The following is a 15,677-nucleotide window of genomic DNA, read 5'->3' on the forward strand; positions in this document are numbered from 1 at the left end:
ACTCAAGATTTAGTAACTAGACTACATCACTGGACGAAACAGTCATTAACCCCTGTTCTGCTTTTGGACACCAATGTGGCTGTGGAACAGTGATAACAATGGCAATGACGCGACCTAGTGATGGAGGTGCAACCCATACTACTTACCAATACTTTGCGTCACCATCTAATGATTGTGCTACTCTCTCTCTCTCTGCACTTTTGTGTGTCTGTTTTGTGTGTAAGGTGCAATATCTATGTATGCTGATAAGGAATTTACATGGTCAGATTACTCTTATATATTCTTATATGTTTGTCATAGTTCTGCTGCTGGGAAGAGAATAGGAGGTTATGTATAAAAATATGTTGGTAGGACAAGGCTATGTATGTTTGGAAGTCAGTGATTTATGTTTACTAAAGGTTAATGAAGCAATAAAAATGGGATGTGACTAAAATGTGACTAAAATGAAAGGGCATTTAGTTTACTAAATGGCCCACTGTTTTCGTCATTTTGACAATAACTAAACTAAATCATAATTCAAATAACAAAAACGTGACTAAGACTTTGTTATATTTTAGTCAAAATGAGTAAGACTAGATTCAAAAAAAAAAAAAGAGTGCCAAAATGAACACTGGCTCGGGCAGGCCTTAACTGCTCATTTCTGGAATCAGCAACACCAGTCCACCTTCAACCTGCAGCCTGCCCCTCCAAAATGCAAATCCCTTCACGTCCACCCTCAGATTGAAACACATCTAATTATGTATCCCTGCCTGCTGCCATATTTGGGCGCGGTGGCCATGAAAGGAGGACATAGGGAGGGGGGAGGGAGGAGGGGTTGAATAAAAATGCAGTCTATTGTGTTGAACCTTGACCCCTTTAAGGGTCAACTGGCATGTGACACCAGGAGGGGAGGGGCTTAACATGGGCCTCACATTATCAACCGCTCTGCTCCCCCAGGGGCTAGGGTGTGTGTTTATGTGTGTTGGGGAAGTAAGTGGGGTGCACAAGTTACAGCATACAGAGGCAGGCTATGACCAAAAGGACTGCTGTGCTTCCCACTGAAAATGTCTAAATGAAGCTTTGGAGTGTACTACTACCACCTTCAGACCAATTCTCCAACTCTAATCCTCACCGTTGTGATAACTGAACTAGGAGGGCGGTGGTGTGGGGGGGGCAGAGAGAGAGACAGAAGGAGTCAGTCTGTTGAAGGAAAGCCTATTTGACTTGGGCACAATAGACCGTCCTACAGATGGTAGACGTTGCCCCATGCCCCTCCCCACACACACACACGACTCTTCAACCATGCCCAACTGGAACAGCCACCCCCGAGTCTGAACCCATCCCCTCCCCCTCTCTTTCCTCACCCCCATAATAACCACCAGTGACCAGTGAAAAATCCCCCCCGACACGCCACACAAAAAAACGAAAGAATCATTCAGTTCTTTCTAATCAAGTTTAATTAAAATATTGTTATTAGATTACATTCACATATCTGTACATTAAGACTGAAGGTTGACCAGTGGATTCTGAATCACGTGACGGTGCAGTGTGTGAGCCACACGGATAAAGAAACTCCTGAACACAAACTGAGGAATTAAAACAACTTCGGAGTTGTCAGCAAGCATGTTCAATAAAGACAGAGAAAATATAATGGAACAAATATTTTGTAGAACAGAGAAACGTGTTCTACAAAAACAGACATAAGTAAATGAATACATAGATGCAGCATTGACATGGTTTTAGCCCAGTAGTCTTAGGAATTACATTGCTTTTGGGTGGATTCATTTGTAGCTTGGTTTGGATTTGTAGTGGCATGTGTGACTACTACGTACATATTAAAGCTGCCATAGACACCTTTGGTTTTCTGATAGAGATCAAACAAGAAGCATCTCTGTAATAGTAACAACACCAGCCTTCAACAGAAGTTTCTTTGAAAAAAAACCCAATGCTTTCTGTAGGATACAATACATATTGTGTCTACCACGAGTTGGGGGTCCCATTCCAATGGATAAACTAGCATATAAAACAGGTGACATGACAATAAACACATTACATTCTCAACAAAAACACACAGGAAACAATGTAGCACAGTAAAAACATGTAATCTTTGTATTCTTCTTGCTTTGGGATAAAAGTGGTATAAAACACAAACGCCTCAGGAGCAGTACATTACATTCCTCCCGTCTCCAGTGGCTTGGGCTGGGAGCTTGATGTGGTTTATGGCTATTTCATGTTTTAAAAAGGGACATTTCACCAAAGATATCATACTATGGCATTCTGACAACGTAGTCGTCAAGTTGTTTGGGGTTAACTTAGCCCAGACCTGCCAACCTTGAATCTTTATGAGCTGCACTTCAGCGAGACAGCGACGCCCCTGGACCCCACGCTCACATCCGATACAAATGTACCTTTTTCTAGCCTGATAATGACGTTGGCAGAAGACTGCCTCAGTACGAATGGTAGGCTAGAGACTTATGGGTGCTTGGTTTTGGCTAAGAAGTTCAATTTACAATCAGGGTTCTTCCCTAGGATTTTCTGACAAGGAGGTGTTAATGTAGGGCTACGGTCAGGTAGGGGGGATGTGACCCCATCTGAAAGTTGGAGTGTTTAGCTTTTTTGAAAAACGGCAATTTTCTGAAACATTTTCAGAATTAAATGATATCAATACAATGTAGCCAACGCAGTAGCTGATCCTGACTGAATTTTGAGTGGTTCTCAATTACTTTGTAACATTTCTAATAGGTTCAATTTAGTGGTAATGATTATTCTATTAGCTGTCTTTATATGGATAGTGTAGTGAACATGTAAGTTGGCTTCTTTTTTTTGGGGGGGGGGGGGTGCAATGTAGTAGACCTAGTCTACTGTAATTGGAATAATCATGGAACACCTATACAAGGCCTACATTATTATTATTTTTATTTAACCTTTATTTAACTAGGCAAGTCAGTTAAGAACAAATTCTTATTTACAATGAACAGGTTACCTGTCTTGTTCAGGGGGGGTTAACTGTGGGTTAACTGCCTTGTTCAGGGGCAGAACGACTGATTTTTACCTTGTCAGCTCGGGGATTCGATCCAGCAACCTTTCGGTTACTGGCCCAACGCTCAAACCACTAGGCTACCTGCCGCCCCTATATGAGCTTGTTTCAGATCTCCATCCTTGACTTAATTAATCAAATCTTCCTTCTCAGTTTAGGTCTACCATTCATTCAATATGCCTTGTCGTCATTGGTGAACTGACTAGGAGGCTATTATCACATCATTAGCGGCCTAGGACAGATCAACAACTGATGAATTAACAGCCCTGAATCTTTAAAAGTACAGGAAAAAAAGTACAAAAAAACTGAAGGAAAGTATTAGCAGAACAGCTTGCTTTGCCGTGTCTGTTTTAATCCACGCTGCGACACACACGGAATGAACTAAGCCAGCGCAACACCGCTCGTTTCCTTGCTAGTCAATCCGCTCGCGTTCAGCAGCAGAGACGTCGATGGTGCGGCTATTTAACGTATTTTATTCTGGATGGGCAGTAACAAAGTAACAAAGCCCATGACTATCATCCACTGAGTTATCATAAAGAGGCTTAGAAACAGGATCCGAACTAATAAATACATTCATGGGTAATCAATAGACATCAACACTGTCTGTAAGTTTCTGCAACAATTTACTAAACAGAGGGACAGCAACAGATAAATAGAACAACCTAACTGGATAAAGGGTTTGTGACCAAATGTATGCTGATACAACATTCAAGAACTAAAAGAGTAAAATTGATATTTGAGCACCTCTATCATTCATCACGCAGTTATTTGAAAGAAGATAATCACCACCCTCTCTCCCTGTAAAAAAATCTTGTGTAGGAAGCTAGTGTTTATGCTTTCAGCACAGACATTTGACAGTGCAGACAGTTTGACAACACAACGAACACTCCCTGAAGATATGAGTCAGAAGTATCCCCGTCACAGCTCAAACATGTTTCTCTCTGCACTCTTTCATTTGAGTTGTCGACATATATTACATTCTAAATGCCTCAACCAAAAACAACCAGAGAAGAGTGTTGATATGTGCTGTATAGATGCCAAACCCTGACAGCAATGGTTCCTGAGTTGAGGAGTAATGTACATGTTTCTGGTGTAAAAATGACTTTTTTTCAACAATTGAGCGATAAACACGGAGGAAAGATGATTTAAATACTAGTCTAAAACAGAGTAATACAACAGTCTTAGATTTTTGGTATGAAATTACATGTATGTAGTCCTCCTGAGGACAGAGTAAAGATAATATAAGACCATAAGGTGAGGTTGGTCCAATCAAAATGGGTAATTCCAACCACATGGCTGTTTGTGTGGAACTAGGAGTGGACTATTCCGTAGACATAATAACATGGGTAAAACTTCACTTTGACATTGGAAAAACTTTGGTTGTTAAGTTTGTTGGTTTGTATTCATTCTCTTTGGATTTCAATATACAATCTCATAGCAGTTTCAGCTCTGTCATACACTAGTAATACACGGTCCAGAAAGCTATGCTCTCCTCACAGCATTAAAGACATGCTCTGGAACTTTGGCTAAGTGTTTTTTAAACCTCCAGCTTTGGGCTGGATGTGTCAATATGTAGTTCATACATGCATAATCTAAGAGCAGAATTACTATTTTACCTCAATATACCACAAAATCCCTAGTTTGAAAGCGACTGTTTTTCTGGAAACTGTGCTGTGTCATTTTCCCTACATTTTCTCCCATGTGGGCCAGCCCGCTTGCAATTCGAGTTCTAGCCAATGAGCTTCAGCCCCTCGCCATTTGAGTGACAGCTAGCAAGATGCACACACAGCAGAGCAAGAGAGCAATGACGTGGTGAACATATCTGCACATACAGTGATGTAGTAAGCAATTTTCAGGGACCACTTTTGGCTCGTGAGCATGACTTTTAGAACTACTAGCTAAAAAGTATACAAAAGTACCGGAGAATCTCTTTAAGAGATAGGAGGAACTTGTTGAAAACCAAACTTAATACAGGGATACTGGCCACCTGTCTCAGTAGACCAGCACTTTAAAGAAAAAAAACACTATAGACAAAACACAACAGTACCAACAGAGTATGATGCCTCAAAGAAAATAACCCCACCCCTCCCAGGCCCAAAGTAGAAATACCCAGTTTAAACATTCACAAAAGCGTAGCAATAAGTTCTCAAAACATTTTACCCCCCCAAGTTTGGCTTTTCAAGACTTCACATAAAATACAAACTCTGACCTATAAACTAACAGTAAAGTAAACATCATTGCGTTAAGAATACCCCTGATCATTTTCTAATAACGCCAAGTTTCAAACAGGCTGTGTATGTGGACGTGAAAATGTATTATTATATACACAGAGGATAGGCTGGCTAACCTGTTCCATCTAGCTGGAGAACATAGTATTACTACTGACTGTTAGCCAGTCATGCCTGGGGTCCAGTATGTGTCTTATAATGAGGTAGTAGAGGCATTGAGGTCACACATTGACCAGCGAGAGAGAGCTACAGCAGCCTGGAGGCACGGAACTGACACCCTGGGAGGACTAGTTTGGTTGGATGCTAAAAGCTATCATCAAAACACATTTGAGCCACCTGGGATGGGAAGGAAGGAGTCTTTGGCAGATGGCGAGGTGTGGTGTGTTGACCCTGAGATGGCCAGTACATCTGGTTGGCTGGCTCTATGTGGATTTTATGATGGGGTTCTGAGGGTGAAGTAATGGTTGGTATTAGTAAGATGGGGTTCTGAGGCAGAAGTAATGGTTGGTATTAGTAAGATGGGGTTCTGAGGGTGAAGTAATGGTTGGTATTAGTAAGATGGGGTTCTGAGGGTGAAGTAATGGTTGGTATTAGTAAGATGGGGTTGAGGAAAGTCAGGAACAGTTGTCATGGGTGAGGCTATGGGTGATGGTTGATATGAGGTTGAGGTACGGGTGATGGTTGATATGAGGTTGAGGTACGGGTGATGGTTGATATGAGGTTGAGGTACGGGTGATGGTTGATATGAGGTTGAGGTACGGGTGATGGTTGATATGAGGTTGAGGTACGGGTGATGGTTGATGTGAGGTTGAGGTACGGGTGATGGTTGATGTGAGGTTGAGGTACGGGTGATGGTTGATGTGAGGTTGAGGTACGGGTGATGGTTGATGTGAGGTTGAGGTACGGGTGATGGTTGATGTGAGGTTGAGGTACGGGTGATGGTTGATGTGAGGTTGAGGTACGGGTGATGGTTGATGTGAGGTTGAGGTACGGGTGATGGTTGATGTGAGGTTGAGGTACGGGTGATGGTTGATGTGAGGTTGAGGTACGGGTGATGGTTGATGTGAGGTTGAGGTACGGGTGATGGTTGATGTGAGGTTGAGGTACGGGTGATGGTTGATGTGAGGTTGAGGTACGGGTGATGGTTGATGTGAGGTTGAGGTACGGGTGATGGTTGATGTGAGGTTGAGGTACGGGTGATGGTTGATGTGAGGTTGAAGTACGGGTGATGGTTGATGTGAGGTTGAGGTACGGGTGATGGTTGATGTGAGGTTGAGGTACGGGTGATGGTTGATGTGAGGTTGAGGTACGGGTGATGGTTGATGTGAGGTTGAGGTACGGGTGATGGTTGTTAAGTTGTTGCGGTACGGGTGATGGTTGATGTGAGGTTGAGGTACGGGTGATGGTTGATGTGAGGTTGAGGTATGGGTGATGGTTGATGTGAGGTTGAGGTATGGGTGATGGTTGATGTGAGGTTGAGGTATGGGTGATGGTTGATGTGAGGTTGAGGTATGGGTGATGGTTGATGTGAGGTTGAGGTATGGGTGATGGTTGATGTGAGGTTGAGGTATGGGTGATGGTTGATGTGAGGTTGAGGTATGGGTGATGGTTGATGTGAGGTTGAGGTATGGGTGATGGTTGATGTGAGGTTGAGGTACGGGTGATGGTTGATGTGAGGTTGCGGTACGGGTGATGGTTGATGTGAGGTTGCGGTACGGGTGATGTGAGGTTGAAGTATGGTTGAGGTTGAGGTATGGTTGATATGAGGTTGAGGTACGGGTGATGGTTGATGTGAGGTTGAGGTGTGGGTAACGGTTGTTAAGAGGTTGAAAAAGTAAAGGAGCACAGTTACTCAGGAGGAGTGGTTATAAAGGTGGGGTCATTGATTTCAAGGTGAGTTTCTAAAGTTGAGGTAGAACCCAGGTGTGTTTACAAGGGTGAGGTGGTACTATGGGTAACAGCAACACCAGATAGTTATCTGAAGATGAGGCAGACAGCCTAATAGAGCCCAGATAGCTGTGGTCCAGCTGCAGTAACCATGGTGACGCGTCCTCTATGAGGGTGAGGTGTGCATCTTTAGATGGCTGAGGAGGTTACGTTGCTGGGTGAACTTTCCGCCACACAGCTGGCACTCGTAGGGCTTCTCCCCCGAGTGGACCCGCATGTGCTCGGCGAGACGGTACTGGCGTGTGAAGCGCATGCCGCACTCCTCGCAGGCGAAGGGCTTGAGGCCCAGATGGCTCCTCATGTGGCGCGTCATGGTGCCTCGCTGGGTGAACAACTTGCCACAGATGTTACAGGGGAACGGCCGGTTCAGCCAATGGCTCTTCTCGTGTTCCCGTAGCGACACCGCGTCCTTGCAGCTCTTACTGCAGACTGTGCAGCGATGCCGAGGTTCGTCATTGCCAGGCTCCACCCCCCGTGATGCATAGACATCCGGGTCTGCATCTGGGTCTTCGTCCTTCAGGTATCCACCACCCTCTTCTTCTTCCTCCTCTTCAAGGTAGATTTCATCCTGGGTGTGTGTGTCGACGTGGGCGTTAAGCTGCTCGGAGCTGGGGAAGCCTTTCCCACAGGGGATGCAGACATACAGATTGTCCCCCACACCTGGCTCAAACCCTGGCTGGGGCTGACGGTAGATGTAGTTGGTGTTCCCATTTGTCTTCCCTCCTCCTCCTCCTCCTCCTCCTCCCTCACTCCCACTGTGCCCACTCTCTTCACTCTGGTCCTGGCCATTCTCCTCTCCATCCACCTCTCCGTCCTCCAGCTCTGGGGTCACTCTATCCCCTCTGACCAGCTTCTCGCGCCCTGGTTTCTGCACTAGGCCCTTGGGCAATGCCTTGCCCTTCTCTCCCAGGTTGGTGGCCTCTCTGTGGGGTCGGGGTCTCTTGCAAGGGGCCCTAGGCAAGAGGTCTGTGGAGGTATTTGGAGGCTGCCTCTGGTTCTCCCTAGGCTCTGCCGTGGTGGGAGGAGTGGGAGAAACAGATGAGGAGCGGGGGGAGGAGCTTTGGGGGAGACTGCTGGGGGACACTTCCTCTGTGGCGGTGCTTCCTGATGGACTCCTCTTGGACAGGTCCAGTCCTAGTGCCAGCCCATTAACCCTATTTCCTCCAGAGGGGCTAAGGGAAGCACACCGCGAGCCCGAAATAAACACCTCCTCCTCAGAGAGATCCTCTCTCAGCCTCCCCTCCTTGCCCCATCTATGGTTCCTCAGGTTGCCCTTCCTGGACCCTGAGTGGTTGTTATGGTGCTGGTGGTTGGGGGTTGCTCTGAGGGGGGTGGAGGAGAGGCGGAGGGGGCCAGGGGTGTGTCCGTTGGGGGTTGGGGAGGTGGTCAACTTGTTGGAGCTGGAGGGGGTCTGCCCGTTGTGTTTGAGCTTCCTGCGACAGAGAGCAGCTAGTTCGGTCAGCTGGAGGTAGGAGGCGGCGGTCAGGAGGGACGAGACACCGTGGTCACTGACGGAGTCAGAACTGGACAGACGACCTGTATAGATGAAGTCCAATACCTAGAGGAGAGAGGGGGGGGTAAGCGAGGGAAATATTTATATTGTCCCAATGAGCAATTTGTTTCACAGCAAGTTGATATCAGAATACAGATAAAACAACGACTGATGTGGAATCTAAATTGATGAATGACAGAGTCCAACGCAAATATATCTGTGTATATGTGCCTACGGTCGGTGAGATGCTGCCTGTCAGGTGACCCACCTGTCTGAAGACGGAGGGGCTGACCATCTCCGTGTCCAGGTTGATCAGGTTATCGTGGGGGACCAGCGACTTGAAGTAGACGCTGCTGGCCGCCAGGACGTTCTTATGGGCGCGGAACAGCGCGTTCTCCACCACGATGATGACATCACACAGGTACCCTTTGGCTCGCTGCTGGTTGAGCTGCAGCAACAGCTGCTTGAAATGGTTTTGCTGCTCCATCTCACACACACACTTTGGTTAACACACATGGGAGGGAGGAGGAAATAGGGAGAGGTCAGTTACTCCGTTCTGAGAACTCAAAGAATCCAACCACCGATATTCCTAGACTAATTTAAAGTCCTGCAGGCCCAAATGTGTTCCTGAAATTCTTCCAATGCCCAGGATCGCCCACAAATGGCCACTACATAACACCTCTCTGCTCTCCCTGCAACCATCACAGTGGTTTCTTCACATAAGCCCAAACAACATACTAGCAAGCGGAGAAAGATGAGCCTTCAAATTGCCAACGTGATAAACTAACCACTAACGAACCCTAGAATACCAACAAATATCAGAAACATGGTAAAAACAGAGGAATGAGCCCCACCCTGACACGTTGTAGCTCCTCAGGCAGCATTAGATTCTGAGGAATGAGAGCTATCCGTCTGTTCATTATCAAAGCATGCAGCCATACATACATACATACATACATGCATGCAAGCGCACCTACAGACTGAAATTCCAGGCATTTCAAGGGCCTTATTCTTTTCACAATTTCAGAGTACTATTTTGACCTTAGTGTGGAAATCTCTTGTTTTTTTGTTTTTTTTTAAACAGGAAATAACTGCACTGGACTCTTAATGAATCATAAACCAAATGATCAGTAAAAACACTATAACTAACTGATAGGTCTGCCTTCACTTCTGTGAACCGTCCTCCCTCCTCATGCGGGATAAAATATCATCAAGATGTGGGTTTTTGGTAACAGAATGACAAGACACTAGGCAATATTTCTTAAACTTACAGAAGGAATTTAATTTCTGGAAAACAAAATATTAATATTAGTTGGCAGGGGTCTTGACTTCAACATGATTGTGTTTTGATGTACTGGTAATACCTTCTAAATATTTTTCTGCTAGATGTTTTCTAAGACCCCTTTTCCATCGGTTTGGCCAGAAATCAAAGCCTTAATAATACATTTTTAGGATGGATATACATACATACACATATATATATAATATATACACATATGTACACATACATACACTACTGTTCAAAAGTTTGGGGTCACTTAGAAATGTCCTTGTTTTTGAAAGAAAAGCACATTTTTTGACCATTAAAATAACATAAAATTGAAACAGAAATACAGTGTAGACATTGTTAATGTTGTAAATGACTACTGTAGCTGGAAACAGCTGATTTTTTTTATGGAATATCTACATAGGCCCATTATCATCAACCATCACTACTGTGTTCCAATGGCACGTTGTGTTAACTAACCCAGTTTATCATTTTAAAAGGCTAATTGATCATTAGAAAACCCTTTTGCATTTATGTTAGCACAGCTGAAAACTGTTGTGCTGATTAAGGAAGCAGTAAAACTGGCCTTCTTTAGTTAGTTGAGATACTGCTGCCTAGAAAGCCAGCATCCCGGAGTCACCTTTTCACTGTTGACGTTGAGACTGGTGTTTTGCGGGTACTATTTAATTAAGCTGCCAGTGTGTTGTTAGTGTGTTGCGAAGGGAAGTGCAGCCAACACCTTGAAAATGAAGATTAAGAATACATTTAATGAGGAGCAATGTCTTTCTCCCGCCTTATGGACAAAAAAATGCTAATAATCATGTTTATTAAATAGACGTGTACACTTAAAATGTACAACGTTTTGGATGCATTATTATAGTCATCCACTTCGTCACATATGCATTATTTGATACTAGCACCAGTAGGAGATTGTTTTTCTCATAATTTTTTTTTTTTTTAAATGATGTTGTGTATGGGACGCGAACCCACACAAAAAGTTTCAGAGCATACTGCCTTGGCAGGGGACACTACCTGTACCAACTAAATTGAAGTGATCTGAAGGGATAGGTCCATTCTATGAATTCTATTTCTATGATTGAAATGACACCCACCCTCATTTTCAATTGGATTGGACCAATATACAGTAGTTCTAATGAAGGTACTGAGCTTCGGCAAAATTTACGACCGAACTACACTTTAGTTCTGATCCTCCATCTCCACCAATCTGTTGCCCTACATCTGTACAAGTGGCAGCACCCTGGGGTCATTTTTGCTTTTAAACTAGGAAGGTACAAAGTTAGAAATAGTACTACTGATAACAACACATCCCATCTGTCTTGCCATACACGGATGCAGTATCACACAACCCACGCCCCCCCCCCCCCTAAAATACATATTGGGGGAAAAAAAGAGACGTTTGGGTAATCTGTCTATCTAACAACTGCACAACACACCGATGGAGATAAGATGCTGAGGGTCCTTTTATGGACCTACAGGCCCCTTCTGCCCCCCTCCTCCCCTGCCTGCTCAAAAACAACCTCATCACTTCAGATGAGAGAACCATAGACTTATATAAACAGGCTGTAACCACAGTCTGGAGGAAAGAGAACAGAGAGCAGGCCATATAACCAGGTGGTCTGGTTTGGAGAGGGCGCATGACCTACAGCATCAATGAGTTTGCCCTGCAAGCTTCTGATTGGCATGCCTATTTAAGAAGACCACTACATTTCAATGTAGGTTAAGTTAACCTACATTGTTCTGTAACTGTTCTAGTCTGTGTTCTGGTTTGGCCTGTGTTCTATCCTAGCCTGTGTGTTCTAACCTGTTTTCTGTTATTTCCTGTGTTGTGTTAGTCTCTGTCCTGTTCATTTGTCCAGTGTTTCATCTTGTCTTCCTGGCAGAGATCACTGGCAGTAAATCACATGATCTGGTCATTTAGCTGGGTTTTAGGCATTAGGTGTGTTATAGCAAAAGCAGCCTGGCCCTCTGGTAAAACCTGGAGAATATTTATAATCTGAGCCGGTCCACTTTATACTCTCCTTAATGCTCGTTAACTCAAATAAACTGTTTTCTACTGGAGATTTGTTTAGACCTGAAGTCAACCACCCTTGTCCCGTAAAACTACCAGGGGTCTAATCCTAATCAGTACCCACCCAATCGATTCAACCTAACCTGAGGTTAGTCTCATTGAGATAAAATCTATTTTGCAAGAGAGACCTGGTCTAAGATAGCAGCAGGGTCAACGTTTAATTGCTGGGCTGAAACCCAGCAACCGCACACACACACACATACACACATACGCACCCACACACAATAGAGGTAGAGAGAGGTATTTGAAGTGAGCAAGACATTGTGAGCATACATTGTTGACATTTTCTAAATATGACCAGCCTCTGATTGTCAACATTAACACAGAGGAAGTTTGACAGAGTTTATTATAACCAGAAGCTGATGTTCTGGTTCTTAGTGGTTCATGTCATGTTAATGTTATGTTCTGCTCCACCTTCGGCCCACCTGGTGAGTGAGAAGGGAGGGGGCTTGATTGCATTAATCACCGATACCTGAAATGAAACTGCCACAGTAAATAAGTACAGCACATGGGGGATGTGTGAAACCTACTCTGTCCTCAGCCTGTATCCCCACTTGCGCCAGCGAATAACTCGCTTTTCGTCCTTTACATACGAAGTGGCGTTACCATTAGCCTTCTTACCAGAGTGCCAGTACGGAGTAGAGTTGGCCTGAGCAGATCAGGTCACAGATTAGAGAGAACCCTGTTAGCCGCCGAGTTATTAACCTGGCGCAAAACGACGTCCCCATTGTGACTCTTACTGAACCAGGTTCACACAGCGTTCCGGAAAGGCCACCCCAAGGTTAGCCCATCGCGCATGTTCCCTCCTAACTAGCTAACATAATTATTACTAAAACACATGCTAACTCCTAATTTAATTAGGTGTAAGAATCTTTTTATACATCGATTTTCCAGATATTATGGGAAGGGAACTTTTCGTCCATGTTTGTGTTCATTCGGTTAAACCAAAAAAAGGGTAGTAGGTTTTTACAGCCACAATCCTGAGTTTGTGTTTCAGACAAACAGCAGCCCTACCACTTGGTATAAAACGGAGGGATGTGGCTGAGGAAATGTAACCACTGAAACTCAAAGACCAAGCATAAAATTGATTTAACACCACCGTTTTAAACATATTCCCAGACATTGTTTGTTTACAGACTGAAATGGTAACAAAACAAACATTGGAGTAAAATAACCGTAGGCCTATTTTGTGTTAGGATAGGGTAAGACAGTTGTACTAGCTGATGTAAACAACCATGATGCTTTATGATATGTTATTCAGGAATCAAATCATTAGGACGAATTGAAATTAAACAGCAGGAAATATTCTAAGAGATTGTGGCGGATATCAGAAAATGAATTGGAAAAACCACAATAAACAAATGAATAACAAAATCCCCATAACCGTGTTTTTATTTCAGCTATTTACACTATTTTGTGGAAATTCTGATGAATTTTGGTCTAACCTACGCAGTAAAACGTCAAATCATTGCTACTGTTTATAATGTTGCAAAAGCCTGACGTTCCTCACATATTGGAGAAACATTTAAATTCACTGCTGTAACCATCATCACACAAGCGATTCTAAAGCAGTGTTTCTATCCCACGATTTAAAATATCTGATTCAATGACACACAGTTGAGAGAAAGAAATAAGAGGGGGGAAAAAAACATTAAATGGGCGATACTCGTCTACCACAAAAGAGATAATGGTCTACGCGCTGAAGGGGAACGGCGAAGGAAGGGATCCACCAATGCCTTTTAATTCAATTAACCTACATTGCTGCGCCTGGCCTGCATCAGATTTCAGTTCATATTTTTGTTTATTTATACGTTTATTATATCATAAAGTTATTTATCTTATTCCAGAGCTGTGAAAAACAAACCAAAGCCAGCAACCCACGGGTTAAAAGGAGTGCAGGTATAGAGGTGGTTGCCAAGCTGGTAATACTAGCTCTGACATTAGGCTACACACTGGGAGACCCTTCTGGGCATATGCTACGAGCCAAATGTTAGGTGTTTCTGGTATTTCTTCAAACAACGTAGTGCAAACTCCTTGAACACGACTACACACACCAAGTTGCATCACAAAATACGCGAGGAACTGAAAAAAACAACATAGATTTACCTTAATTCATCGATGATCGCGTTTTTAATTTACCATCCTCGCTCCTACCTCACTACCCTCGGTTCGCACTCCCCCACTACTATTCTGCTAGCAGTACTGACGATGACGTCATTTTTCTATGGTAATGAGGAAACCTTCAAAATAAACGCCTGAATTTCCATACATTGGAAGGTGGATAACTCCACACCAGGGATTGACAGCTTTGATGGGGGTGGGGCCCACAAAAAAACGGAACTCATTATGAGGGGCCGCAGTAGCTCGTGGGTCTGCATACCGTGGGTCAGTTTTATAACTAATTACATGCAATTCTGCACATTTTGCCATAGGGTGGATGGAAATGTTTGCAGTTTTTAATATAATAACTGACGATCAATGGGCCCCACCCCTGTCAGTAATTCGACAATGCTATCTACATGTTTAGATAGCTGGCCAATAGAGTAATTTACCAATCCCAAGAAATGTTGGCTGACATGGGCCAATTGAGTGACCGCTAATGGACAACCAAATTTTGAAATCGCACAGTAAGTTGAGACCCCTACTGGTCTGGGGACCAACAAAAGGGTGGCCAGTTGCCCACCCCTGCTTGACACTGTTTGTCAATTTCAGTTTATGTGAGAAAATAAGCATTGAATAGTGTAGGGCCCCCATACTCAACTGGCAGACCGGATCCGGACCCATAACGGGGTCCGGATCCGGCTTCAATCCCTGGTATCATGTAAACACACATAAGACATGGAATTATGTGTAGAATTGCAGGAAATTAGCTTTAAAACAGAAGAAGAAAAACTGCTGAATGCAAAATGTCTAGAATTGAGTGAAATTTGCTTTAAAAATGCACAATTTTCTCTCCGAGAAACAAGATGTGTGTGAGTGGGGGTTTGTTACTATGTTATCCATCTGAACCTTTGCCACCTAAGACATTTGTGTGACTAGACCTTCTCAAATAGCTATGAGTACTCCTGGTATAGGGAATCATTCTACCAATCTAAATCGCTGTGAAATATATTTTCAATAACAAAAAATATAATTTTTAGGCTCAGCTGTTTGAAACTGGTGGACCAAAACTGCAGTTTGAAGCTGGTGGAACAAAACCGAAAGTAACTTTTTTACAGCTGTATAAACCATATTTTTTGGTATTGAAAATATTATTTTCGATTTTGATTTAGATGATACAATGATTCCCTAACAGTATTCAGTGCTTGTTTTGTCACATAAACGTAAATTGAGCGAACAGTGTAGATTTTAGCAACCAGGAAATGACAGAGCGATTTCCAATAGCCAGCTACAAAGTCAGAACAGCTTTCCCAGAATGACAGCAGATACCGCTCCAGTCGAGGAAATCAAGAGCAATATCACAGCCAATCACAACACTGGCGGGTAAGTAATACTGTGAAACACTATCGTTCACTGGTTGGTTATGAATATGATTTGTTTGTTTATGATTCCTGGCAATGTCAATAGTTTGTATGTATGCTTGTTTGCATGTAACTATTCCTATTTTGTTTGTTGATATTTGTTTGTTAATAATAATA

At 43.5% G+C, this 15,677-nt stretch overlaps 1 protein-coding gene across 1 annotated transcript; it reads right to left on the minus strand.

Annotated features, from left to right (window-relative positions):
• Positions 1 to 1,418: 1,418 nt before the first annotated feature.
• Positions 1,419 to 14,337, minus strand: LOC106562732 (hypermethylated in cancer 2 protein). Its single transcript, XM_082978845.1, has 3 exons — positions 14,146 to 14,337; positions 8,952 to 9,182; positions 1,419 to 8,749 (listed from the first exon to the last, which is right to left on the minus strand). Exons 2-3 carry the CDS (start codon positions 9,168 to 9,170, stop codon positions 7,298 to 7,300), a joined length of 1,671 nt encoding a protein of 556 aa, XP_082834971.1. The 5' UTR covers positions 9,171 to 9,182; positions 14,146 to 14,337; the 3' UTR covers positions 1,419 to 7,297.
• Positions 14,338 to 15,677: the final 1,340 nt, after the last annotated feature.

Source organism: Salmo salar, chromosome 01 (genome assembly GCF_965601325.2).
Source record: "Salmo salar chromosome 01, fSalSal1, whole genome shotgun sequence".
NCBI lineage: Eukaryota > Metazoa > Chordata > Actinopteri > Salmoniformes > Salmonidae > Salmo > Salmo salar.